This window comes from Pseudonaja textilis, chromosome 4 (assembly GCF_049901715.1).
Source record: "Pseudonaja textilis isolate UNSWEBS1 chromosome 4, rPseTex1.2, whole genome shotgun sequence".
In the NCBI taxonomy this organism is placed as follows: Eukaryota; Metazoa; Chordata; class Lepidosauria; order Squamata; family Elapidae; genus Pseudonaja; species Pseudonaja textilis.
Window position 1 is genome coordinate 64118436 of NC_141993.1, and position 27815 is coordinate 64146250.

The following is a 27815-nucleotide window of genomic DNA, read 5'->3' on the forward strand; positions in this document are numbered from 1 at the left end:
AGGCAGGACTGGAACCAATTAGGCAAATTCAAATCCAAGCATTCCTGATAAGTGATTTTTTGTTTGGAAAAAATACAAAGCCATAATAACAGAATTCCAGCGATTACAGTGTTTCAACTGCAAACACTTTTCATAGATTTCAGACTTTTTTGCATTTTATTATTTCTCATGCCCTATATAAGGATTACTTAGCCCCAGTTTGGGCAAGGGAAAAACTGTGTTCTTTGTTTAGAAAACAATTTGATTTGTGATCATGTTGTCTCTCACTGACTGCAGGAGATTAACTCTCCCATTTAGTATCTTAGACTCACAATAACATAATTTCCTCCCAAGATTTTTAGTGCTTTTAACTCTTCAGTGAAAACTTCTTTATTGATTAGAATCACATTGGAACAGCAAATCGTATATTTTTTCAGCTTTCTGCAAAAGCCATAAGCAAGACCACAGACTGCAATATTGGCTAAGTTGGTTTTCCAGTGGAAATGTGGATATTTTAAGTCTCCATTATTAATGCATCTGATTTCTAGAAGGTTCTGAATTCTAGCTTGGAACAGCATTATTCCTGTCTTTTACCTGACTTGGTTCAATCAATATCATCTCAGCAAGATAATATTTTTTGCTATTTATCCTTCTCTGTTCTTAAGCAATCTGTCTATATTAGACCTCTGTGCTCAGATTCTTGGATGACTATACATACGGATTTCCTTTACATAAAATGCCACTGTTCCCATTTTTTTCTGGCCTATTCTATTTCAGAAAGTTGCACTCTGTTCATGAGGTTCATCTCAGCAATAGGGCCTACTGAATTATACTTTATTTTTTCTGTTTGTTCCTTATACACTCCTAAGGAACAATCTGCCTTAGAAGTCAAGAATAGATACCATTCTTAAGGCATTCTGGAAACAGGTAAAGACTTGATAGTAGACAGTTTCCAAAAAGTTTCTGGAGTTTTTATATAGAGAATGGCATTTGCAAGAACAGTAAAAAGTTCTTAGGAATAACATTGTTTAATAAAATATGTATCTTAATGTTAATGAGGAAGGCTATGCTAAAATTAGCAGAATAATTAGCAAAATAGAAGGAGAATCCCTTTATAAAAATTTGTAACTTACAAATATAAAGCAGACAAGTTGCAAAATAATCAGGTAGTTTGCTGATTTGTTTTCACAGTCCATTTTTTGGAGAAGAGTTTTACTTTGAAATACCAAGAATATTCCAGTATTTATCATTCTATATTTATGACAAAAATGTTCTACAGAGGGACCTGCGTATAGGTAAGAAATAACAATTGATGAATTAATATTTATGGGTTGTTTTGTTATATTGAATATAAAATTGTTGATCATTAAGGGCTTGCATTTCATTTTTTAAAATATAAAATATATGTTCTACATGATGTGAAGCTCAGGTAATTTTCTATTCCAAATAACTAAATTAACACATGCCATTTGAACTATCAAGAGCCACAGTGATGCAGTGGTTAGAATGAGGTACTGCAGGTTACTTCTGCTGACTACCAGCAATTTGGCAGTTTGAATCTCATCAGGCTCAAGGTTTGAATCTCATCAGGCTCAGCCTTCCATCCTTCTGAGGTGGGTAAATTGAGGACCCAGATTGTTGGGGGCAATATGCTGACTCTGTAAACTGCTTAGGGCTGTAAAGCACTGTGAAGAGGTATATAAGTTTAAGTGTTATTGCTATGATCAGTTTGGCTAAATAAAATGTTCTGGGATAACATGCAAAACCAGACATTTCATTGTGAATTTTTTTCTTAATTCATCTTAAAACAATGGTGGTTATATTTACCATAGCTTCCTAATGCTACAATGAAAAGTAATGCTACAATGAAAAGTAATGCTAGATTATATTTTTAAAATGATGTTTAGGATATAGAGCAGTAGTGGCTAACCTTTTCAGCACCAAGGGCCAAAATGGGAGCGCGTATATGTATGCCGGAAACTAGAAGAGCAGCTCCCTGACACATAGGAGTACAGGAAACTGGAAGCTTAGCTTCCCAACACACACATGCGCCAGCCATCTGGTCTTCTGGTTTTTAACACACATGTGCACATGAGGACCAGCTGGCCAATGTGCATGCACTCCAGGGAGCTGCTCTTCTGGTTTCTGATGCTCCTGCGCACATGAAGACCAGTGGGCCAGCGCACATGCATGCACCGGAACCCAGAAACACAGTGGACGACGGCTAGTGTGCCTGGAGAGATGGCTCTGTGTGCCACTTCCGGCACACGTGGCATAGGTTCACTATCACGGATATAGAGTATTCTGATGCAAATCTTTTCTAGAGCTGTGTTAGATGAACATAATACTTGTTTTTAAATTAATATGCCCATTCAATTTTTCTTTTAGGTAAAGTAGCTATCAAAAAAGAAGATTTGAGCATATATTCTGGCAAGGAAACATGGTTTATACTTCAACCAGTTGATTCTAACTCAGAAGTTCAGGTAAAATTAAATAAACATGAAAATGAATGCTGATATGTGTATAGTGGTGCTTACATGTTTATAAATCCATGTGTATTAGCTGAATTTCTGCATAATTATAACATAAATGTGAGCTATTTTCCTCACGTCCTAAAACTAGATAAAAAGAATTAAACAAATGAGTCAAAAATATATTTGTTCTTTTGGGGAAAATGATCCAAAGTTGCATAGTTGTATGTGGCAAAAGTATGTGAACTTCTAGGACTATCAGTTCATTTGAAGAGAAAATTAGTGGTCATTATCGATGTCATGATAATCAGGTGTGACTGAAGTCCAGCCTTATTTAAACAACAAAATTCTGGGTATTTACTATCAAACTCTGATCTTCACGATGCAAGTATGTGGGAGTGTGTCATGACTTAAAGAAAGGAGATTTCTGAGAACTCTAAAAACTGTTGATACTTATCAGGCTGAAAAAGATACAAGACTGAAAAAGATATAGAAAAAGATAAAGAGTTTGGATTCCACAAGTCCACCACTGGATAGATTGTATACAAATGGAGACAGTGCTAAACCAGCTTCCCTTTGCTATAGAGACCTGAAAAAGTCTAAAAAGCTTTTATCACTATCATCAACGGTTGTTAAATAAGGTAGTCACTAAATAGGACTACCTGAATTCATGATTTTCCCTTTGGGGGAAATTGGATTAATATTCTACCATATGTTCTCTTCAACAGTTTTTACTTACGTGAATTATGTGCTTCCATGTTATCAATTGTTCCTTAGAGGAAGTGGAAGCAATATATATTGTTTGTTAATATTAATTACTTAATATTTGACATCCTAGTGGAATTTATTCAGTAAACAATAATTTAAATCCAACATTTTCAGAGGAAGATGTTAATTGGTAATATTTGGGGTTTTATTCTTTATGGAAACAGCTTTCAGTTTTTCTGCTAAAGTTTTTATACTCTGATGGTAATTTTTGGAAAACATTTTGAAAACATGTAGAATATAGTATTGGCAACATAATAAAAAGTATAATTTGACAGACTTTCAACTCAATGTTTTTCCTCTTTACCAACAGGGAAAAGTACATCTTGAATTAAAATTAAATGAACTGATTACAGATAATGGATCTGTATGCCAGCAGCTAGTAGTACAGTAAGGCTATTTATGAATTCTTTTCAAAAAAATGTTTGCTTATCGAAACTAAATAAGTAGATGAAAATGTTATTACTGAACCATTATAACTAAGTAGGAAAATTTCCAAATGTAAAACACCTTTGAAATTTACTTTTGTTTAATAATGACTGAAATTTATAATTATAAAAATTATAAAACTTATAAAAAAAACCCTTATAATTCAATTTTCTGAACTTGGGGAAAACATTACTTTTCCCATCTTTTTTTTTTTTTAAAGAATTTTTGTATTTAACATGCAATCTATTAGTTTTCATTTATTTTTCCAACTGCAAATTTCATATCTGGGGGAGTTAAAGCAAGACTTGTGTACCCAAACTTTTGAGCGTTAGCACATTATAAAATTTCATGTAACTGACGGGATATAAGTGCATAATGGGCCCAGTAATATTTGAGGGTTTTTATGTATTTTAAGAAATATAAACTTGTATCTAAATAAAAGTAACAAAACACTTAAATGTGTAGAAAAGCACAAAAAGATAAATATTACCAAGATTTTATTTTGATAGATGACATGGTAGATCTTGACAAACATACATGCAGTTTTTCTTTCAGGTATAGCAAGAGATATTAAAACCTTGGATCTGAGCCCATATCAGTCAGATAACTAGCAAAGAAATGATTACATGCTCAAAACTGATCATTGACAAGGAAAATGTAACTTAAGGTTTCTGAAATTCTTACCTTTTATAATTTCAAATGTTATTTTTTGTTTTCATAGGGATCTTGAACAATCCATACATTAATTAGTATATAATCTACAGTTTTAAAAAGCATCATGTAATCTATCATATAAAAGATATGTAGGATGGGATCATTTTCAGAAGAGATTAATAAAAAGTGAAACCTATAAATAGGGTCAGTTGGCATTTTGTTGCACTATGGATTTATTTATATTTCATATTTCTAAATACCCATCTTCATCAAAGAGAGGCTCTGGGTGATGTACAGTATCAATAATTGATAAAGCAATGTGTAAAATTAACATTAAAATTAAATTAGGGTTAAAAAGAATTAAAATGATAGAATAATGACATTGTAAACTTCGAAAGGATAAAAATCCGAAGATGGCCATTTAATGTTGGTTATTACACGGGAGCCCTCTCGTGGACTAGCCAGCTCCGTGGTTGGTCCTTTGTGTTTCCCATGCAAGGCTGCAGAACAAAGTTTTGAGAGAGAATGGAGGCATCCACAAGAGAGTGGTGGCATCCTTCATTTCTCAGGGCAGGATGTTCCATATTGTGGGACAGTGGCAAAGAAGGCTCTCTTCCTAGATACTACCAAATGAAATTGATTGCTAGTCTGCAGCATACCTTTCCTGCCTGAATAAGTGAGACAGGCTGATGAGATGGGGTGAAGCTGGTTCTGTAGGTAACCTGGTCCTAAGCCATGTAGGGTTTTATAGGGAATGACCAAGACCTTGAATTGGATCAGAAACAAACTGGTTCTTGGTGCAGTGTGTGGAGCAAGGGTGTTACATGCACCCTTCCTGAGGCATCCAGTATTGTTCCTACAGTCACATTCTGCACCAGCTGAAGCTTCTGGATACTTTTCAAGGCTAATCCCATGTAGAGCGTGTTGTAGGTGCCCAATGTTTAATGTGAAGATACAGCCACCATATGCTCTTCAAGCAGGAACTGTGAGTCTAAGACCATCCCCAAGTTATGTTCTGGGTGTTTCTGAAGTAGGAACCCCATCGAAGACCAAATATGATAAACTCCTGGATACAGAAGCAATGGGTGGACTCATTTTACTGGGGTTCAGCTGAAGCTTGCTGTTCTCTGTCCAGATCCCTACAGCTTCGAGACATCACAAAAGGATGTCCACGGCAACACATTTCACCTTGGACAGAGATATATAACTGAGCATCATCAGCGTATTGGGATGCCTTGTCCCACAGAGACAGATAGTTTGTATTCATATTGTTAAACATAGGTTTTTAACTGTGGTATAACCCAGTAGAAATTATCTTGTAATTCTATATGTAGAACATTTGTATTGGCTCAGAATTTCAGAAGATCCAGCAACAAATTTCCCATAAATTCTTTCTCTGTGTTTCTTAAGCATATAAAGGATAACAATACTAGTTCTACATACAAATGCCACTTGAGATGAACCCTGTTACATAGAAGGAGAGTTTTGAAAACTTACCTTTTTAAGAAAGCCTAGGAGAAGTTGAACTCTCATCTTGACTTGTGGTTGGAAATTTGTTCTGAATGTTTTAATAATGTTCTGCTATTATTTCATTTTATCACACTTATTGTATTTTAACCTTTTTACTGCAGTCGTCCATCTCTCTGAATAATTATTTCTATTGTTGAGCTCCAGTTATCACTAGAAAGTTCTTTCTAAATTAAATTGGAATCTGCCTTCTGTAACATAAATATGTGAGACCATTGCCTGGTTTGTGGAATGAGAGATGATAGGTCTTGCTATGTGAGTCTCAGGTTTTTGAAGAGTGATAGCACATCCCACCCCCAATTTGTTCTCTCAAGATTAAATGCACATAGCTTCTAGAATGGAGCAGCTATTAAAAAAAAACCTAATGACTTAGAATTATTAATATATGTTTTTAAAAGTTATTGACAAGACAGTGAAAACTGAAAACATGGTTGCTGACCTGTATGAAGAATATATGTCCGACTTCCGGTTTGAAGGGCTTCGGCGACAGACAGAAATCCGTGATCGTGCAAGGTTTCTGTCTGGGCTCACCACTGGAGCGCCCCAAGCAGGCTGGTTTCGGGGCTAAGCCACCCCGTAGAGGTGGTGAAGAGGGGGGAGACCACCAGCAGGGTCGAGCAGAGCTGCATCTCCTTAGCTGGCCATTACTCCCTTTCCCGAAGGCGGTTGCAGTGATGGTCAGAAATGGCCACCACAAAGAAGAACTCGACCAGAAAAGAATGTGCAGGAGGAAGATAAGAAGTGAAAGTTTTAGCTGACCGGATTAAATTGTAAAAGCAACAACCAAGGTACCCTGGAATTTAAACTTACAAAAAATAACATTGCTCTCAAAGAAGAGTCGGAAGCAGCAAAGGAAAGTGAAAAGGGAAAGGTTTGGCTTTTTTTTTTTTCTTCCCTCCTTCCCTATACTGACAACTAAGAGACTTAAATAAGAAATCGGAAAAATCCGCTTTGACATCAGTAGGCAATTAAGCTGAAAATAAAACAAAATGCCAAAGGGATAATAAAGATTCTGGACATTAAAAACTTTCTTTTTCATAAGCAGGAAGGGAGAGAAAAAGAATAAGGGCAGGATCTGGAAGAGGGAGGAGACTGCCTGGAATTAAAAAGAATCTACAGTAAAACTTCAACAAGACTTCTAAAAGATACATTTTAACTGAAACTTTGCAACTAAGCAGTAACCTCAAGAAGAGAAAGTGAAAAAAAAAGAGCAAAAAGAAACAGCTTGCATGTATTTGGATTATTTGGTGATCTTTGGATTTTTGGTTATTATATTTGAATGACTAAAATCAATCGGGTGGTTGATTAAAAATTTATACAATGGCACCACTTCTGGATGAATTGAAAATGGAACTTAAAAAGTACAAAGAAGATGCACAAGAAGGGAGGGGTTCTTTTGGCTTCATCTTTCAATTCTTAGAAATGGAGATTTGGAACTATGAGAAACAACAAGAAAAGACTCCAAAACAAGAAGACTGGGACAAAGAAGAAGCCATCTTTAATGAACAAGTAATTCTATGTGGGGAAGAAAAAGGAAAGGGGGGAAAGAAAATGGAGAATTTAAGACTTAAAAAAACAACCAAAGAAAAGAAAAATAATTCAAAAAATAAGTATAATACTGGAAAGCAACAGAAAAGGGGAATATAGAAGAGAGAAATAGAGGTAGAGAGACAAGGGGGTAAAAAGGAGAGAGAGAAGAAGAGAGGGAAGAAGGAAAGGAAAAGAAGTTACAAAGGACCGGAGCAAGATATAGAGAAACAGGACCTATTTAGAGATAATGGGTGAAAATCTAACTGAAAAAGGGATTCTGTAAAAGTACATAAGATTGTATTGTTATATTAGTAATAGAAATAACTTTAGAAAATTGGAAACAACGTATGATTAAAATGAGGGATAAAATAGTGTAATTTAGTGAAATGTTTATGAATAAAATAAGTGAAATAAAATAAATGAGAAAATTGAATTAGGAATGGGAACATTTTAATTAGTTAATGTTTTATAAAATATAAGTGAAGGGTTGGGAATTAACTATGGAAAGCTTATAATTGTTCCCATAGAAGTATGATATTTAATTGAAAAGTAATGTTAAAAATGTTAAGACTTTAATGAATATTAATATTAATGATAGAATTGAATTGGAATGGAATGTTGTTTTAATTATATACATTTATAATTTTTTTTCCTTTTTTTAAGAATACTGTGTGTATTTTAAGAATGTACCAAGCAGAATCCGAATGGAAGTTATGTATTATATTGAATGTTACAACTTTAGGGAAAAGATATAAAGGCGTCATACTCCAATCAGTAACTACAGGAGAAATTTTGTTTAGTGAGAAAAGATAATAGATAATTGAAACAGGACAGAGAAAAAATATAAATACAATGATTTGAATTGAGATGAGATAATTAAAATAAAATTGAGAAAATTAAAAGAGGGGAGAAGCTATGCAGAAAATGTAAAATAGTAATAAGATATGGAATAGAATATAAAAATGAGCATGAACCTGAATTTGTGTCTATACGAAGAAATGTAACCCGGGATTATGCTGCTTTCAAAAAAGATGTTTTATTTGTATTTTTTTTTCTTTTTGTGAAAACTCAAATAAAATTTACCAAAATATATATATATATGTCCAACACCAGCTGACAGTTGGATTAGCACAACTTATTTTTCACTTATCTATCAGATGTAACATATTTTAAATGAACTGCAACTGGACTAGTAATTTCCTTTTTTCTCTTTTTAATTCTAGGTTGAAGGAATGTCATGGGCTACCTCTTATTAATGGGCAAAATTGTGACCCTTATGCTACAGTATCTGTTGTTGGTCCTTCAAGGTAACTAGTTAAAATGTATTGAAGTTGCCAAGATAATAGTTTAAAATGTACGTAAGCTGAGAAAATAGGTTGATATTAGTGCACCAGTTTTCAGTTGATAAATGTCTCATTAACAAAATATACAGAGTTAATGCACATTTTAAAATAGTATTATATGATAGATTAAACTGAATTATAGGTCTACATATTGTGGGTCTCCATATAAGACAATATAGAGGCATGTTTTTAAAAAATGCCAATATGCCTATTATGCATGAAAATAATCTGAATTGAATTTCAAGTCCTTAACGTAATGCTCTGGGATAATATTGTGCCTATATCCTTGGCTTTTTGTAGGCACTGTGCCTCATATAATACTTTTTGGACCAGCCATGTCACTGTAAAGTCAAGAGTTGGGAACCTTGGGCTCAACTCTGCTTTTGGATATGGAAGCTGACATACTGTCTGTGGACAACTCACTGCTCTTACCCCAATTTACATACTGGATTTCTGTTGGGGGGGAAATGTATATGTATACTGTTTGAGCTTCTGAAAGAAATATGGGGTATAGAACTTACAAAAGCACACATTAGTTGCATCCCCATGACAGCAAGTATTATCCACACTATTCATGTGGAATTCAGAATATGCAGCTAGCTAAACTAGAAAACTATTAAAGAATGCTAGTTTACTGTTGTCTCTACAATATTTTTATTCATTATAGTCACTTTGTTGCTCCTCCCAAAAATTCTGGTTTCTGGTACTTTCTTTTTATTCAGTATTGCATATAAAGATTCCCTCCCTGCTCACATTGATATTTAGATTATAAGAAGAAAGACTAGTCTGCGTGGTTCTACTTTCCCTTCAGTCATTGATTCCCTGCTTGGAGAAAATACCTAATAAAAGACTATTGTGTATCTATACAAAATTGTATGAATATAAGAAAGCAATAGTAGATAGAGAATTTATAAAATGCTAATATAAATGTAAAAAATGGAATTCTATAATTCTTAATTTGCTTCAGACTGCAATAAATAAATAGCATTTCATTTATAAATGATTTTATGAACTCTGTAATTCTAAATCTTCCTTGAAATTTTCTACGTAGTTTTTTTTCTAATAAGTATCCCACATAATCAAATTGTAGTAGGTTTTTAAATCCCGAATGGCCAAAATCTTCCCAATGTATTGAATACAAACTGTATGTGTAGTTTATATATATTTTTTCAGATGCAAATATTTACCTAAGTACTTAATATTTTTAAATTTTTTAATGGGGCTATACAATTTCAAGGAGTCAGTGATGTACTTGGGTGGTTTTTAAAAAGTCTTTTAATTTTAAACTAAAAAATAAATCCTTAATCACATAGATTAATCCTATTAATTACAACAATATATATTAAGACCTGTATGGTAAAACTGTATTATATTGAAACAGGAATGATCAAAAGAAGACAAAGGTAAAGAAGAAAACAAGCAATCCACAATTTAATGAAACATTTTATTTTGAGGTAACTAATTTCTTATCAATATAATGTTGACATTCTGCCCATCAATTTATTCTGTACTGCTTTTATTGTTAGCTATTTAAATGGTAATTTTGAATCAATTTGTAAAATTTTAGGATCAATGTGCATTGGTACTTTCATATTTTCTTGGGTGTAAAATCATGAAAAAAATAGTAAGGAGAAAGGTTATGATGAACAGTCTATGTAAAAAGATTCTAATGACAACAAAAGCTCACAAATTGCAACCATGTGGGCCACAGGACATTACAACTGGTTGTAAATGTGACCCTGTTGCCAAGTTGAATTGTAACCATGTGACTCGAAGGTGCTGCAATGTTTATGTGAGTATAGGTCATAAGTCACTTTTTCCCAAGTGGTATAACTATGAACCATCATTAATTGAATGGTCCGAAGTTGAGAGCTAGCGGTAATCAATATATACGATTTCCACTATAATAAAAGCATCAGATAAATGCTTATACACAATAGAAATTAGAAAATAATCATATTTATTTGATGTGTTGGTTTTCCTTGGCCAAAACTCTGATATACAAGGCTCAGCTTTATATATACCAGATTACCAGAAAACTTGAAATGAACAATGTTGACACCATTTTACAACTTCTTCAATATATTGTATTGAATGCATACACGCAAATTCCAACACTATCTGTATAGCAATTTAGCATGCATACTATGGTGAAACCTCATTCAACTATAGACAATTTTGGAAGAAAAAAGGAAGCTCAGATTTCAAAATAAATAGGTCTATAATGATTTTTTTTCTCCTCTTCAGCATTAATGCCTACTAGATTTTTATATGCTTTACCTAGCACTAAAAGTTGTTTCAGTACTTACATAGGAGTGAATGGGAATTACACATTGGATTCTATCATTTTATCTCAGATGATTCAATAATGATGTTGGCCTGGAATTATTAATAGAAAAGTATGAGTGTTTATTATTACTGTCGACATGATAGCTATAGAAACATGAGTACCAGCCTTTTTCTTCCTCCCTTCACTTTAACGTGAAAGTTCTGGAATATTTAAAAAGTGTTGAAAAGGCTATATGAGAGATTATTTTTAAAATAACAGTAGGATAATATACTAAACTGCAAGACAGCTATTAAAATAGCATTTTTGTGACAACTTCTGTATTTTCTGTATTATGTTCTTCCTAGAAGAATGCTCGCTCTTGTTGTTTTCACTAACATCTGAACCTGGAACTTAAACCAAGATTTTGTACCAATTCAGAATAAAATTATAAATGCTGTCAGAATTTTTTAAAAAAACTTTAAAAATTAAGGGTTAATTAACTAAATTTTTATGATATCAAAACCTGGGCCCTGAGCTTTAACTGACAGGAGTAAAACAAAGATTAAGCATAGTTTTCTTATGTTTTATATAGATTATTAAAATGCTTTTTAGAGCTGACCATCTCACAGCAGTGACTGTTATCATTGATATTTTCCAAACATATTTACTGTAATATTCTTCCTTACATTTCAAGTTATATGTGTTTCTACTTAAAATTTGATCCATTTTCCAGTAACAAACAATGTTAGAAAGGCATAGCTATTAGGCTGGATTAAATGGGTATTGCTAAAAGAGAAACAAATTACTTTTTAAGTTTTATTTTCAGGTAACTAGGTCCAGTAGTTACACCAAGAAGTCACAGTTTCAGGTAGAAGAAGAAGACATTGAGAAACTGGAAGTCAGGTATATTCTTCAACATATTAAGATTAATTCAGATATGGTAATCAAAGCAGACAATGCTTCTTACAATAAAAGTAAAAAATGTTGCTGTGTAATTGCTGAAAATGATCGAGATAATTAAGTTTGGGATGAGATTCAGTTTAAAACTGGCCTTGAAAAAAATGCCTTCAAAAACAGCAGTTGAAGCATATTCAGGAACGCAATTTATTAAGTCAAAGGCAGCATTTATTCTAATTGTGTATAATAAGCATCTGTGGCTAATAAGTAAATCATATTACAGTTAGTGCTATTGATTTTAAAGTACATCTAAATAACTGTTCAGACATTTTAACTGGCTTGTGACTTACACATTTCTTACTATGAAACAAAAACATTTGCATTTGGAAAAATATACAATGATGGAGTGAACAAATGCATATACACACCTCTCAATGCAATAAGTTTTGAGAAGGAATTATAATTGGAATATTTTGAAGAAAAGAATATACTATTTCTTGATCCGACTTCAACTAAACCTTTTCTGTAGGGTAAGTTAGAACATCTGAATTCATATCACAGTAGGTATAACATTTAGGGAGGCAACAGAACCTGCTGCAACATCTTCAGAAGTCTCACAACAAAATGGATTTTTTTTCTCTTCTTAATATATGTGCTGTTTAACAGAAATATTGTTGAGGTAAGACTTAGCAACCCAAATACAGTGTGTGCATATGCTTTTAAGTTACGAATACTTCAAGTGGCTTGGCTAATTTTAAAGATTACATAATGCATGTGTCATTGAAGTGCTACAGTCAGAATAAAGACTAAATGGGATGAATAAAAATAAAACAAGAATAGTAAATGCCTGAGAAGGAAATATAGGGTTTTTTTTCCTTTGAATGCCTCAGCACCATTTTTTTCTTACTGATAAAGCTTCATTTTAACTACTACCGGTAGGCAGATTCTCACAATTGCTTTTTATAGAACTAAGGTACACTTTTCTTCTTAACTCAGACAGACTATTAGATGAGAGATAATAACCTTTTGTGCATGTGGAGTTGGCGTGCTGCTCTGTGTGATCATTTTAAATCAGATGACCACTTAAAAATTAAATATGTTATGACGTCTAACAAATAAATTATTAAAACTAAGATTTAACTTTCAGGATTGACTTATGGAACAATGGCAACTTGGTGCAAGATCTTTTCCTAGGAGAAATTAAGATTCCTGTCAAAACGTTAGGAAGTGATTCTTTCCAAGCATGGTAAGGAATTGAGTACAAAGTTGTCACATTGATAAAATGAAGAATAGGTTTAACATAATTAAACTAGCATAGCTTCTTCTATCTTCGATATCTTTACTGACTAGTCCAAGTAAATTAATTTTTCCTACATTTTATTTTTTAGCAAAAAAATTTAAGTATTACTGTTTGCAGTGAAATAAGCAAACAGTTAATCGTAACTGCGATGAAAGACGGAAAAAGTCAGATTGTGATTGATAGTTTAAAACTGTTCAAAAGCCATGTGGACATAATGTGTATCCAGCAACATGTATAGGGTAGCCCTAAATCCCAATATTATTTAAAGCTTTAGTAAAATTGTATATAAAATTGCTCTGCTATCTGATAGTGCTATAAATGAAGCCATTAGCCTTTGCCAGCTTGTAAAGTATTTGTCATTTCAGTATTTTTTTTTCTAATATGTTAAAGACATTTCTTCAAAAATAAATACCAAAAATATAAGGCTTTTCAAACTTTTCCATGGCCACAGATCTGTTTGTTTTTTTAAAAAACATCCCAGAGCTCATGATTAAGAAGCAAAGCTCTAATAGAAAATTGACTGCATTTGAATAAGTATGGGATTAGTTTTGGTCTCTCACAGAATCCAGTCAAGTTCTTGAGGAATCTTAGGAACACCGTTTGAAAAACACTGTTATGTTGAACACAAAAAATCAATGTAATTTTTAAAGAAATAGTTGAACTTTTCTGCAAGAAGTAATAGTTTATTGCAGTAATAAAGACTCAAAGTTATATATCTTACAATCATTGCAGTGAAGTATAATAGCAGTATGAGCAACTGTAGTACAGGTTAGGCAGAGTTCCAGATAGGTAGAATCAACATTGTAAGGCCTCCCTTACAATGTATAAAAATACTGGATTTCTTCCCTAATGGCATTTGAGGACAACTACCATCGAGGTTTTCAAGATTTGAAAAGGGAATAGAGAATGGCCTTGAAGGACAGGAAGAAGAATCATTGCCATGCAACAGTCAGATAAATGGGGTTTGAAAACATCTCAGACAAGTCCTTGCCTTGTTCACACAAAGATAAAGAATGAAAGGGAGAATTCAGACGAACTGTTACAACAAACTTTGCCTCAACCTATATGACTTTGGATTCTTAGTCTGGATAAAATTCTCTACCACTTCAAAGAAGTCATGCTGTGAAAGCCATCTTGGTGCACAATTGATCTTTACAGCTACTAGGCCTCTTTTATGACTCCTGGCATGATACATTTGAGTCAAGAATTTTGCTTTCTTTGTGGTAGACTCCCCTTACAGAACAAGTTGCTGGAATTTAGACAAGCTTTTTATTATATAAAACATATTGACACATGCCTTTCTTTGCAGTTCCGATTCTTGCAATTTTATATTTCATGAATGGATAATGTTTTAATTGTTTAATAGAATTTGTGTATGCTACCAATAACCATGAAGTGAGCAGACAATACAAACATTTTCTAAATATATGAATAAGTTCGAATTAGCAAATCTACAAAAGAAGGGAAAGGAGAAAGAACCTTTGCTTTTCATTCTCTGTTTATTATGACAATTGGTTAAAACTAGTTTGCTCAGTCTGTCATTTAGAGAATATCTTAAGCCTTCTAATTTATTCTTTTTAAGGTATCTCCTACAGCCAAAAGATAATGGAAATAAATCTGGTAAAAGTGAAGATCATGGATCCCTTAGACTGAATATAAATTATGCTGAAGATTATGTACTTCCATCTGGATACTATGTGTCTCTTAGAGACTTGCTTCTGAAATCATCAGAAATGGAGGTATTTTTCATTTTTCAACTTTTATCAATTTAAGCAGCTAATGCACTACCACTAGTCCACTCCTGTGTTGGATTTGTTGGGAAGTGGTACAAGGTCTCCTTTCAAAAGGTGATATTTTAGATTAGATTTCTGTTCAGAATTCAAAAAACATGTATAAAACAGTACTGTACAGCCCCTAAAATGGTTAACTTTTAAAAACAACTACTTATACTCTATGAAAAGGTAGAATTTTAGATGCTATTTGGTATGGTTGTCAAGAGTTTACTATTCAGAAAACAAACGCTTGAACTATTATATAAAAGTTCTCTACAAAATGTGTGCTTAAAGAATTTTCCTCATAATGAATTTTAAAAGCTGTTTTGTTTTGATCTATTCAATATTGCGAAGTATACATATTGTGCAGATTTGTTTCAGTACATTCTTTTCTAGACAAGAACAAATATTCTGTCATGTAGCCCACAATCAGACTTAACTTCTATTGCAGCAAAAATCTGGTAGAATACGTATGATACTGATAACAGAACCATCTCAATTCTTGGTCCAGGTTTTACATTGTATTTGTACATCAAATTTTCTTGAACTTGGCACAGAATTATATATCAGTCAAAAGAAGGATCTTTATTTAACTTGCATTTTTAATTTGCTACATATTTATATTATTCATACTTTCCCTTATCCCTTGTGATGTACATAGCGCAAAATTCAATAATGTAATTCAATATAGAATTGTATATGCAAGAAACATGTGAAATCTGTTTCAGATATATTTCCCCTGAGACCACACTCAGGACAACTATTATGAGAGTGCACTCTCTATAACAGGGCCAGCAATTGCTTTGATTTATTTTCCTGTTACAGTCAAAGATACTGTGATAAAGTCAAAAATACTGCCATGATTTAGTGAAGTAGATTTGGATCCTATTTGGGTTGGCTTAAAGATGGGAAAAGATCCTCTAAAAGGAAGGATCTGTTCTTTTATTTCAAATTTCCCTAAATCCTTTTTTATTTCTTTTGAAGTAAGACTTCAAATGGTAAGGTGGATTTTTGAGACATGTCAATTTGTATTCTTAACCTTCTTCCCAGGCCTGATTTGCTGATTAATTTTGAGAACAGTTTATTTGGTTGCTGGAAGTGCTCTGTCAGTTTTGGATAGCCCGCACACACAAAGAACTGATTTTGCTTTTTTTTATTGAAAGTTTTGCAGTTGGATGCTCCATCTGATATTAAAAATCTAAATATGAACATAAAATAGTAATTTTTAGGTATTTTTTTCTCTTCCATCAAATGAAAAGCAAAAGGAATATAGAAGGTTTTCTTCTAATCAGCTGGCAAAAAAAGTAACTCTAATTCTTGAAACTGGAAGAAAATTATTTTACATAGGCTTTTTTTTAACTTAGGCTAAGATTTACCTGAAAAATCATTATTACTGTTATTAATATTTCTATGCATATTTCAGTGTGAGGAATTATGTACATTCATCCCATTTTCCTCTCTTTATAGCCAATTTCTGCATCAGCTGCTTACATCTTGGCCGAAGTGTGCCGCGATAAATATGATGGTATTTTGCCACTTGTAAGGTTGTTGCTGCACCATCATAGATTAGTGCAGTTCGTTACCGCAGTGGCAGAATTAGAATTGAAAGAAACACAGTAAGTGAATGACTTTTTTCCATTCTACAATAGCTGTGTCTATGACAAAACTAAATGCTACATGCATTTTCTATGAAATTATTTTTTTCAGTAAATTTTACAAATTTTCTGCTTCTTAGGACTAAATGGTTCAAAATCTTTTGAAATGATAATAGCTGCTTGATTTTGTTGGAAAATAAATAATTTTACAGCAGTCTTGACATAAACTATATTTAAATTCTGGAAAAATCTTGTGATTTTGTAATCTTGGAGAAAAATATAGTGGGTCTTCCACAGTTTATCTTTCTTATCTTTATTAAAGAGGGAATTCTTGCAATTACACTGCCCCCCCCACCACCACCACCAATGAAACATTGCATTAAAATTAGTATGATTCAGCCCAATGTTTCTTCCTCCTTCCTGGTCGAAAGCCAGCTGAGCATGAATTGGTTTTGTTAATGGTTTTAAAATGTGCATATTCTCTTATTTTTCTAGAATTTATTAATGATTTAATTAAAAAAAACAGAAATGGCATAACAATACCACGATTATATAGAACCAAAGAAAGATGAATTTATTCTGTTGTATAATGATGCTATATATTTCTGAGAAGAAATTGAAATCCTTACGTGCATTTTTGAAGACAGTGCCTATGCTGATTGAGTGTTTGGGAAGAGGTGTCAAGAATTAAATTACGCCTTTTGTATCTGCATAAATGTTTATATAATACTGATACCTACTATTAGGGCAACCTAGAAGGCATTGGTATCTATTGATAATATTAAAGATATTTTAATATTTTGCATTATTGTAGACTATATGAGCTAGAAACTCTGCAGCAAAGACCTCTGGTCACCTTGTATCTTCATGTGTATTTGTGAATATGTGTGTATGCATATAGTCTTGAATTTCTAATTTGAATTGTATTACAGAGAAGTAAATACAATCTTCAGAGGAAACTCTTTAACTACTCGGTGTGTAGATGAGATGATGAAAATAGTGGGAAAGCACTACTTGAAAGTTACTTTAAAACCAATTCTAGATGAGGTATGATAAATGTATGTGTTAAAATGTTATATATTGGGAATAATGGAAAAATCCCTACTGCATAAAATTTGCTACTACTGCAGATACCAGTTTTCACCTTTGTGCCAGGTCTAAATGTCTGTATTGCTTTCTTGAGACTGGATGAACTATTCATTTCCTGTCATGCCAGTCTGCAAGACAAATCTCATAAGAATCCAATCACTTTGCAAAATATTTGGTTGCAAATTGCTTAATCCATTTGTTTAATATGTTTACCTTATGTTAATATATTGTGTGAACACCTTACCAAAGGCCGAGCAGCTCATATTAGACTTGAGTGTGCAATATTTTTACATCTACCATATCGTCCCTTTTCAGTAGCCTACATCTGCTTGGCTGGACATAGATTTTAAATTGAATTTCCAGTATGCAAACAGAAAAAAATGCTTATCCTTGCTACTGTTGTTTTATTGGTCAGAATTAGATTTCAAAACTTTTTTAAAAATTACAAACATATCGTAGGATATAGCATAATCTCTTGGCAGTCACATCCACCTGACCCATTAGAGCGAGGAGGCAGGGAATGTTGTGGGTCCCACCACTGAAGAAGGACCTTCTCCGTGGGACCTCCGCCTCTGTGGATCATCATTCCCCCAGAGATTAGAATGGCCCCCTCACTAAGACACTTCTGAAAGGCACTGAAGACCTGTTTTTGCCAGCAGGCCTGGGGAATTCAGAGAGGGATGGAGCCCATCAGGTGGCTAGTGTGATCTGCTGTCGTCAGGGAGCGGGGTGGGAGTTGGTTTTTGATTTTTTTTCCCCAAATTTTGTTTTATTGTATTTTACTAATTTATTTGATTCTTTCTGTTTTTATTGTTTTTATTTTTTGTTTAAAATATGGTTTTACATTGTCTAAGTCGCCTCGAGTCACCATGGGCGAATAGGCGGCAATATAAATTAAACAAATATATATATAAATAAATAATGCAAAAATATTACATTTTTGGAAATGACTATAACCATTAGTTTATGCATATCACAGTGGAAATAGAAAAGATGCAATGTTTATTATGGGCTTGGAGTACTGTCAGGGAGGGGGTATAATTGATTTTATGTGAAGATTGAAGTAAAAAGGCAGCTTGGCAAGCCATATGTTCCTGGTTCATATTTCTCTGACTCCTGATTGTCACAAAAAGGGTTACCTGTTTCATTGTAGCAGGTACAATTGTATGAGCTAAATAACACAACATGTATTGTGTGTGTAGCTTCCCAAAACAGCTCAGGCTCATTCAGCAAAGATTGCTGGCATTCTTGTGACTGCATTCAGACTTTTCCTGCTGGATATCACTTAGCATTACTAGCTGCAAGCCCCAGAACAAGTCAGATATCACTTTAACAAGAAAGTACATTGTTTGCTGATTACCCATATGGGTGATGCATGTTAAAAAAGAGCAGTTTGTTCCTGTAACTGTAGTCCTTCAAATGGTCAACTTTGCATTTACTTCATAGGTAAAATTCTCCACACAAATTATTCTACAACATTTTCAAATGACTGAAGTAAAGGTGTGGTTTTCTGGGTGTTGTAAAAAATCACATGTACCTTGAAGAATCATTGTTATAGGTTAGCAACCTATTTTTAACATCTGATCCAAGAGAAAACATGGTTACTGTATTGTCATTTTACAATGGATAAAACTTTCATTATTTCAACTTAAGAACAAATCTCACTGTCTGAGTAGACAGGTATATGATTGTGCTACAAACTTTAATCTTGTTTCAGATATGTGAGAATCCTAAGCCTTGTGAAATTGATCCCTTGAAACTGAAAGAAGGAGATAATGTGGAAATGCACAAGGTATGCTAAAATGTTGTGTGGGATTTTTAAAAAATTTATATTTATGGAACTTCTAACAACCAAGCATTTTCTGGAATGTAAAAGTCCACAATAATTTTAGTAACAAGATTTGATTGGCCCTATGGCACCTTCTCTAGGAGGAACTAGGTATGCGCTAGTCATAGTTGATGATTACACTAGAGAAGGGTTTTGCTATCTGCTAAAAAGCAAGACGGAGGTATTGCAACAGTTCAAGCAACCCCCATAGGCAATCCAGTAAGACCCCTTGGTAGTATCAAAAGCCAATAGAAAGTCTGAGGCAACCAGGAAAGTTGCACTATCCTCCTTATAGTCCCAAACCAGGTCATCTGCTAGGAGAACCAATGTTCTTTTTCTCCCTTATCCAGGCCTGAATCCTAACTGAAAAGGGTTCAGATAATCTGTTTTATCTAGGGCTCTATGAAGCTGGTCCACCACTATTGTCTTAACAACAATGAGGAAATGTTGGAAACCAGATGATAGTTGCCCAAGACCTGTAGTTCCAGGGCCAGCCTTTTCAGAAGGGAGCATCACACAGTACTTGACAAGACTTCAAGGAATTCCCTCCCTACAAAGAGCTGTTTACAATTTCCCAGATTCAGTGGCAAACAACAGCATAGAAGGTCTTAACTTCCTTCAAGATCACAAACCAGGAGGAATCCTAGTTAGTATCATAGAACCTTGCCCTGTCACCACCAAGGGCAGAGTGACATCACTGATAAAGCGATTGTGTGAGAAAGAAAGAAATAATTTTTGGAGGGCCTTTATAGACTATTGGTGTGCATTTTATTCTTTAAGAAACTGCCGCTAACTGCTAAGATGGTAACTATTCATACAGATTTTGTTGAGATTTTTCTCATTGATAAAATGAGCTTGGTAAACACTTAAAATAAAATAAAAATATTAACTTTCTGAAATTATTTGTCTGCACAGGAAAATCTTCGTTATTATGTTGACAAAGTTTTCAGTACAATTGTACAATCAAGTATAAGTTGCCCAACTTTAATGTGTGATGTGTTGTGTTCTCTGAGGCGTTTGGCTGCTGAAAGATTTCCTAGTAAGTGTATCAATGTCTCAAAATGACAGTATGATCTGTGACTTGAATAAAGGGTCTGTGTCCATGAAAATGTTATCAAAATCAGTTCTATAGCATTTATAAAAAGAGGGAAGTACAAATTTATTAATATGCCAGTTGTAGACACTGCATGCCTTCTGTTGATATACTGCTGTTAACAGCAAGAAACCATACTTATGTGCCACACTAATCTGTATTGAAGGACTAGGCAGCAGTGGTTTTGGACTACAACTACCGTACTATAATAATCTATCACTGGATATGCAGACTGAGGCTGAGGAGTTGTAAATTAAAATTTCTTAATAAGTTGCCTCTTCCTGCTATTTTACAGAAAAATAATTTAGATTTCCTCCCTATAGAAAGTGACAGAGTCATAGAAAATATATTTCATAGGTGAGTATTGCATGCACCAACCTCAGGTGCCTAAATTCATCTCTACCTTTATTTCTAAAGTAAGAGGAAACAGGCAGGAAACCGATTGCACTACATATTTTTGTTAGTATTAACTGTGTTTTATGGAAAATGTATTTTGGAAGTATCTTTCTTTGCATAGTTAAGATTAATCATACAATAGAGCCTACTATTCAGTAAATACACAAGTGGAAACCTGCAATTTCATTCACACCTGTGACAAGAGGAAGGGGCACAGTGCTCAATTTGCTATAACTAGCAGGTAACATCAAATAAACTAACAATTCTGATACGCCCAATAACACAGGGCCATGCATTTTTCATCATAACTTCACTTTCATTTCACACTACTTGCTACTTCTATTTTGCAGAAGAATAGTAATCATTTTTTCTACTGACACCCTACTAAGATTTTCACTACCTTATTTCACCCATTCCTGCTAAGTTGTACATTTCATGGTTTTTCCTCTGCAGATGACCCTCATGTACAGTACTCTGCAGTGAGCAGCTTTGTGTTCCTTCGTTTCTTTGCTGTAGCTGTAGTATCGCCTCATACTTTCCATTTACGACTTCATCATCCAGTAAGTTTTGATGTTATGTTCATATAGTTTATGAGCTTAAGACAATGTATGCAGAGATAAACTTACATCATAAGCAGCTGAAGGAGCCTATAAACCACTTAACATCTTTTTTTAAAAAAACCTTTCTGATCAGTTATCGAACAGTTGAAGCATTCTGGGATACTTTCGTATGTTGAAAGTACTTGACATGAGAAACAAGTATATGACTAAAACCAAATTAAATGTTTAACTAGTTGGAATCTAATGGCTTAACATTTGGGGATATATTTCCTATTTTCAGTAAAATTAAGAAAAATTAAAAATACATTCATGCTGATTTATAGCTAATTTGAAAACATGTACTAAAGAACTAGTCTGGTGTAGTGATTAAGGCACCAGGCTAGAAACTAGGAAATTATTTAGGCATGAACCTAGCTGGGTGATGTTAAGCCAATCATTCTCATAGTCTTAGGAAGAAGGCAATGGCAAACATCCAAATCTTGTCGAGATCTGCAAGGACTAATGCAGGTAGCTACCAGGTGTCAACATTAACGCACACACACACACACACACACACACAGCAATCATACTCCATCATGGTTTGTATAATTTGGGTTATTTAAAAAAAAACTTCAGTTGATTTAACTTTGACTATTTCTCAAAAGCCTTTAATACTGTCTCTTTACATATAGTCCTCAGTACAGTTCATAAATGAGTCATGTTGTTATTCTAAGCAAAATTCTTGTGGAAGCTTCCACAGGAAATACAATGAAGACAGAATGAAGTCAGTAATATTGCACGCAGGTGTCTATTTTTTTTCTTCTTGGATTATTGGTATATGATTCTTTTAGGTGCACAATTTCTACAGCGTATTTATGTAGAAATCTACTGGACCAAGAAGTGAAGCATTTGGCAAAAATCATGATAATTTTGCTTGCTTATTTTGACACTGAAGAAGCTTTTTTCCCTTTAGAAAACACCAAATAGTATGTGTGGAATTTGCACAATTTTTCTTGAAAATTTTTGACCCAGTGTTTTCTCAGCTACACCCTACTTCTCATATCCACTTAAACTTGCATACAGTATTCTTTTCTCTCGTTTTTCCCCACAATCACCACCTTCTCAAGGGATTGGATTCAGAGATAGTGCATGGCTAAAAATCACCTAGTGAGTTTCCATGAGTCAGAGTGGACCTAGACCTTGCCTGTGCCACTTCAACATTTAACCACTATATTGCACTTCATTCTTTTTTTCCCCTTTTTTTCTTTTTCTTTTTTTTTCTTTATGGACCCTTCCTATCAATTCATTCTCACTTGTTCAATCTTAGGTCTCATTCTTCATTAAATTAAAATTGAAACATAATATATTGTCATTACTAAAGGATTAATTTAAATCTGTAGAGATTTATAGAATTAAAGCTTTTTTTGCCCACTAATTAATAGTGTGGTAAAAGCTATTTTCTGTGTTCATTCGAAAAAGTACAGAGAAGAGCAACCAGGATGATTAGGGGACTGGAGACTAAAACATATGAAGAATGATTACAGGAACTGGGCATGGCTAGTCTAGTGAAGAGAAGGACCAGGGAGGACATGATAGCAGTCTTCCAATATTTGAGGGGCTGCACAGAGAGGAAGGGGTCAAGCTATTTTCTAAAGTGCCTGTAGGCCAGACAAGGAATAATGGATGGAAACTGAAGAAGGAAAGATTTAACCTGTAAATAAGGAGAAACTTTCTGACAGTGAGAACAATCAACCAATGGAACGGCTTGCCCTTGGGAGTTGTGTGAGCACCATCATTTGAGACCTTCAAGAAGAGATTGGACTTCCATTTGTCAGAAATGGTGTAGGGTCTCCTGCTTGGGCAGGGCGTTGGACTAGATGACTTACAAGGTCTCTTCCAACTCTGATTATCTGTTATCTGTTCTCACCTGAAAAACTTCTCCAAAAGATTGAGGAACTTTCCAGAACACATGAACAAATATTTTTTATTATTTTAGGGAAAATTACCCTGGATGTAACTGTCCTGACTGCTCTGCTGTCTTGATACCGCTTTATATCTGAAGAAAAACAATTCTTGTTTCAATATAACGCTGCTTATGTGAATGCCAGTGAAATCTGTATTGTTGCAGAAAATGTACGTTTGATATGCTGATGTATCTGTCTATTTCATTGTACAGATAGTCCTTGACTTGGCCAACAGGCAAACAGAACATACACATGTGATCACATGATCATATTTTTGGATGCTTGGTAACCAGTCCACGTTTATGATTGTTTGCAGGATTCTTTGGTCATGTGACTGATTTACAACTTTTTTTTTTGCCGGAAGCCAGCACTTACTTGTTCTGACTCAACCTAGTTCCAAGAGAGCCAACACCAGACAAAGGCAGCCCCCACCTTTTAAGGTTTCATCTACAAATTCTGTTTCTTTACAGATAAAAGGCTGCTTTCAACTAATTAGCTCTGACAAGAAAGAGGCTTGCCAAGTTGTTTGTCAAGGCTGCCAAAAACCCACAGATAAGAAATAGTTTACAAGAGTTTCCAAATGCTAACTATAATGTCCACGAGGCTGAGTTTCAGAACGTCTTTGCCTTCTCCAAAGAAAGCTTCTTCAAACCTGGCTTTTATCCTCTTCAGGGAGGGGCCATTACCTTGCAGCCTTACTCCTGAGTCGTCTGTGCTGCTGTAACTGCTCTCTCCTATGAGCAATCCTGCACACACGCATACTTGGCACAGGTTCCTCGGGAATCTCTTTATCACTGCTGCCAACCCTCACAATCTCTGAAGGCAGCAGTCCACTCCCTAATGGTCCTGGCTGCTCATCTGAGTCCTCAACTCTCCTCCACCATCCACACTTGCTGCCGGCTAACCACAACATTACTTGAGGTTTTTGGCAGAAAACATCCATTGCGGACAATGGGTTCACTTAATAATCAAATCATTTGCTTAACAACCATAGTGATTCACTTCAACGACTGTCACGAAAATATCATAAAATCAGTTCAGTTATATGATGACCTACTTGTTTGGGTTCAATTACAGTTGTAAGTCAAGGACTACCTGAAATATTTTGTCATCAGATACAGCCTATTCGGTGATCATATTACAGGTAGTTCTTGACTGACAACCACAGATTTCTCTTGCTAAGTTAAGAGTTTTGCCCCATTTTACAACCTTTCTTGCCACAGTTGTTAAGTGAATCACTGCAGTTAAGTTGGTTACATGGTTGCTAAGTGAATCTGGCTCCCCCTTTGACCTTGCTTGTCAGAAGATTGCAAAAAGTGAACACATGACCCTGGGACACTGCAAACGTCATAAATACATGCCAATTGCCAAGCATTTGAATTTTGGCCATATGACTGTGAAAATGCTGTGACTTTGTAAGTGTGAAAAGCGGTCATAGGTCACTTTTTTCAGTGCCATTGTAACTTTGCACCATCACTAAATGAATGGTTGTTAGTCAAGGACAACATGTATACAACTTAATTGAACTATCACTTGTAAAATAGTGAATGTTTCTTTAAATGCCTCTTATAGGACGCACAGACATCTAGAACATTAACTCTTATATCAAAAGCAATTCAGACACTGGGAAGCTGGGGAAGTTTATGCAAAAACAAGCTGGTAAGTATCATACTGAAATTACTTTAGTCTACTGGCATCTCTCTATAAAGATTTACTTCTATCTATTTTCCCTTTTTAGTCAAGCTTCAAGGAGACGTTTATGTGTGAATTTTTCAAAATGTTTCAAGAAGAAGAATACATTGAAATAGTCAAAAAGGTATTTCCTTTATACATAATATTTAGCATTCTCAAAAAAATGTTTTCTTTGCTTTGTTGCAAAACTAGAAAGTTTTACCATATTCATTTTTCTCTGTGAGTCACAGATTAATCTAAATTATCCAGCCCAGGCTTCTCTCTATATGTTACATTTAAACTCCTTGTTTTAGTAAAATACTTGGGAGAAATGTTCTGAAAATAAATACATAGTAAGTGCAAAGTAAAAATGTAGAACAACTTTAAACTATTAAAATGTTCATTTTACTTAAAAATAAGTGTATTTTAATGTTCTAAATATTTGTTAATTTTTAAGACTCTGGGTAAAATTGGGAAAATAACTCCTATTATTCTAATATATTCTCCATATTCAGTTTTTAGATGAAGTGTCTTCAACGGAAAGTAAAGAGCCAAGTGTCATGAATGAGCCATTGCATCTAAAAGAAGGGTAACTTAATACAAAGTACAATGTGCAAGGCTGTAATTGATTTTTTTAAAATACATCAAATAAATATGTAAGATTTATGACACTTTATAGTAGTTCCAGGCAGAATTGCAGTCTTTCATTCGCAACTACTTATGTGATTGAAATCGTTGCTCTGAGTGTTAAGGCTTTTAATGAGTGTTAAAATGTGGGTTTTTGTAGGGATTCCTATTGACCTAAATATAAAATACCTTGTTCCCATAAACAAGATTGCCCTTCCCTACCCTTTTACTATCTCTATAAATCAAGCATGGACAAATATTTCAAGTGTGAATGCCATTGTTTTATGCTGCCGAGAGGTATGAAGCCAGAAAATAAAAATTAACAAATAATTAAGGAGTTCAAAAATTATAACCTTAAATATTTGTAGCTCAGTGTTGAGATGAGGGCTCCTTGGTGCTCTTTGAGCTTGGTTATTTTCTTATAGACATTTCATTACCCAAACTAGGTAATACCATCACTATTGGTGTTAACGCCAGCACTTTCATTTTTTAAAGGAATTTCATGAACAATATCTAGAAGTGGTACAGGCATTACCTTGTTGACTTTTATTGTAGTTTAGACGTCCATGAAGTTATTTATAAATGGGGTCTATCTATACAGGGATGTTCTTTTATACAATGAAAGAAAATACAGGTAGTCTTCGACTTAATAGTTAATACAGTGACTGTTCAAAGTTACAATGGCACTGGAAAAAATGCCTTACGATCATTTTTCACACTTACGACCATTGCAGTATCCTCATGATAACTGATCAAAATCAGATGCTTGGCAACTGACTCATTTATGCCAGTTAGTGTCCCAGGGTCATGTGATCACCTTTTGTGACTTTTGTGACAAGTGAAGTCGACGGGGAAGCAGATTCACTTAACAATCATGTTACTAGCTGAACAACTTCAGTGATTCAGTTAACAATTGTGACAAGAAAGGTCATAAAATGAGGCAAAATTCACTTAACTGTCTAACTTAGCAACAGAAATAGGCTCAATTGTGGTCTAAGACTATGTCAAAAATATATTCAAATTTTGTAAACATTTCTTGCTTTATGTAGTAAATTATAGTAACAGTATCAATAAAATATTATTCTAGATTATACCTGTGATTTTTTTTACTATATTCAGTTTTCATTAATATTCCTAAATTAGGTTCCACAACAATTTTGAGTTTGTAGGAAAATTGTGCTTTTTTTAAAAAAAAACTGTGAGTGGTCCAAATCTAGTATAAAACGTTAATCAAACCCTATATCCCAGTTTTTACATGTCACTTTCATACAAGAATAGAAGGCACAAAAACAGTGAGAGAGGGGAGAAAAAGAGAAGAGGACAAGAAAGAAGAGAGTGCACTAAAGAGAAAAGGAAAGAAAATATAGAAACTGTGGCATTTAATTTAGCATGCCTTCATGCTGAATCAGGGAATCAATCCTCAGTACTTTTTTGTTCTGGACACGGCTGTAGTAATTCATGTTCAGAACAAAAATACTGTGATAAGATCAGAAGTTGAATCCATTAATCTAACTTGCAAATGAATACACTTGGATAACCTATTAGAAAATTCGAAAATATCTGTGAAAAATGTTCTTATATTTGTTTCACAGGGAGATGTTTAAAAGAGCACAAGGAAGAACTCTTATTGGAAAAAAGAATTTCAAGAAGCGTTGGTTCTGCCTTACAAGTAGAGAACTCACTTATCATAAGCAACAAGGTATTGTTCTTTCTTTTTTTTTAATGTTAATCTTTCAAGTTATGCAGCTTGACCTGATGGTGATAAACTGATTATATTCTTCAATTCCAATGTTTAAGAGTAATTATAACCTTGTTGAGTATAAACAAATAAGTAAAAGTACTCTTTTATGTTTTTAATTATGTATTAAGTTTACAAAACTACTTACCATTGGGCTTATATATCTGAGTCAATGTGTGTGTAGACAAATACTTTTGAATCTGGGAAACAAAAGATGAAATATTGGATTCTTTTATCTATAGAGTTATTCATTCATTGTTGGGATTTGCAAGGCTGTCTAGTTAATAGACATTGGGCAGCGTACATTAAAAATCAAAACCTATCAAAATCTACAAAAAG

The 27815-nt window shown here is 33.9% G+C and overlaps 1 protein-coding gene across 2 annotated transcripts in view; it reads left to right on the plus strand.

Moving 5' to 3' along the window:
• Positions 1–27815, plus strand: part of RASA2 (RAS p21 protein activator 2) — a 53973-nt gene that overhangs the window by 6066 nt on the left and 20092 nt on the right. The window contains exons 1-18 of one of the 2 annotated variants that reach the window (XM_087933270.1): positions 1171–1274; positions 1462–1592; positions 2368–2462; positions 3529–3605; positions 8579–8662; positions 10080–10152; positions 11794–11870; positions 13012–13110; positions 14747–14903; positions 16404–16552; positions 17464–17578; positions 19338–19412; positions 20364–20487; positions 21391–21497; positions 25013–25099; positions 25179–25256; positions 25627–25700; positions 27331–27437. In XM_087933270.1, the coding sequence (XP_087789396.1) occupies positions 14898–14903; positions 16404–16552; positions 17464–17578; positions 19338–19412; positions 20364–20487; positions 21391–21497; positions 25013–25099; positions 25179–25256; positions 25627–25700; positions 27331–27437 (922 nt within the window). In that variant the 5' untranslated portion in view covers positions 1171–1274; positions 1462–1592; positions 2368–2462; ... (4 more) ...; positions 13012–13110; positions 14747–14897. Of the gene's footprint in view, positions 1–1170; positions 1275–1461; positions 1593–2367; positions 2463–3528; positions 3606–8578; positions 8663–10079; positions 10153–11793; positions 11871–13011; positions 13111–14746; positions 14904–16403; positions 16553–17463; positions 17579–19337; positions 19413–20363; positions 20488–21390; positions 21498–25012; positions 25100–25178; positions 25257–25626; positions 25701–27330; positions 27438–27815 lie in introns of those variants that run through there. The other variant, XM_026701553.2, reaches the window with a different exon arrangement.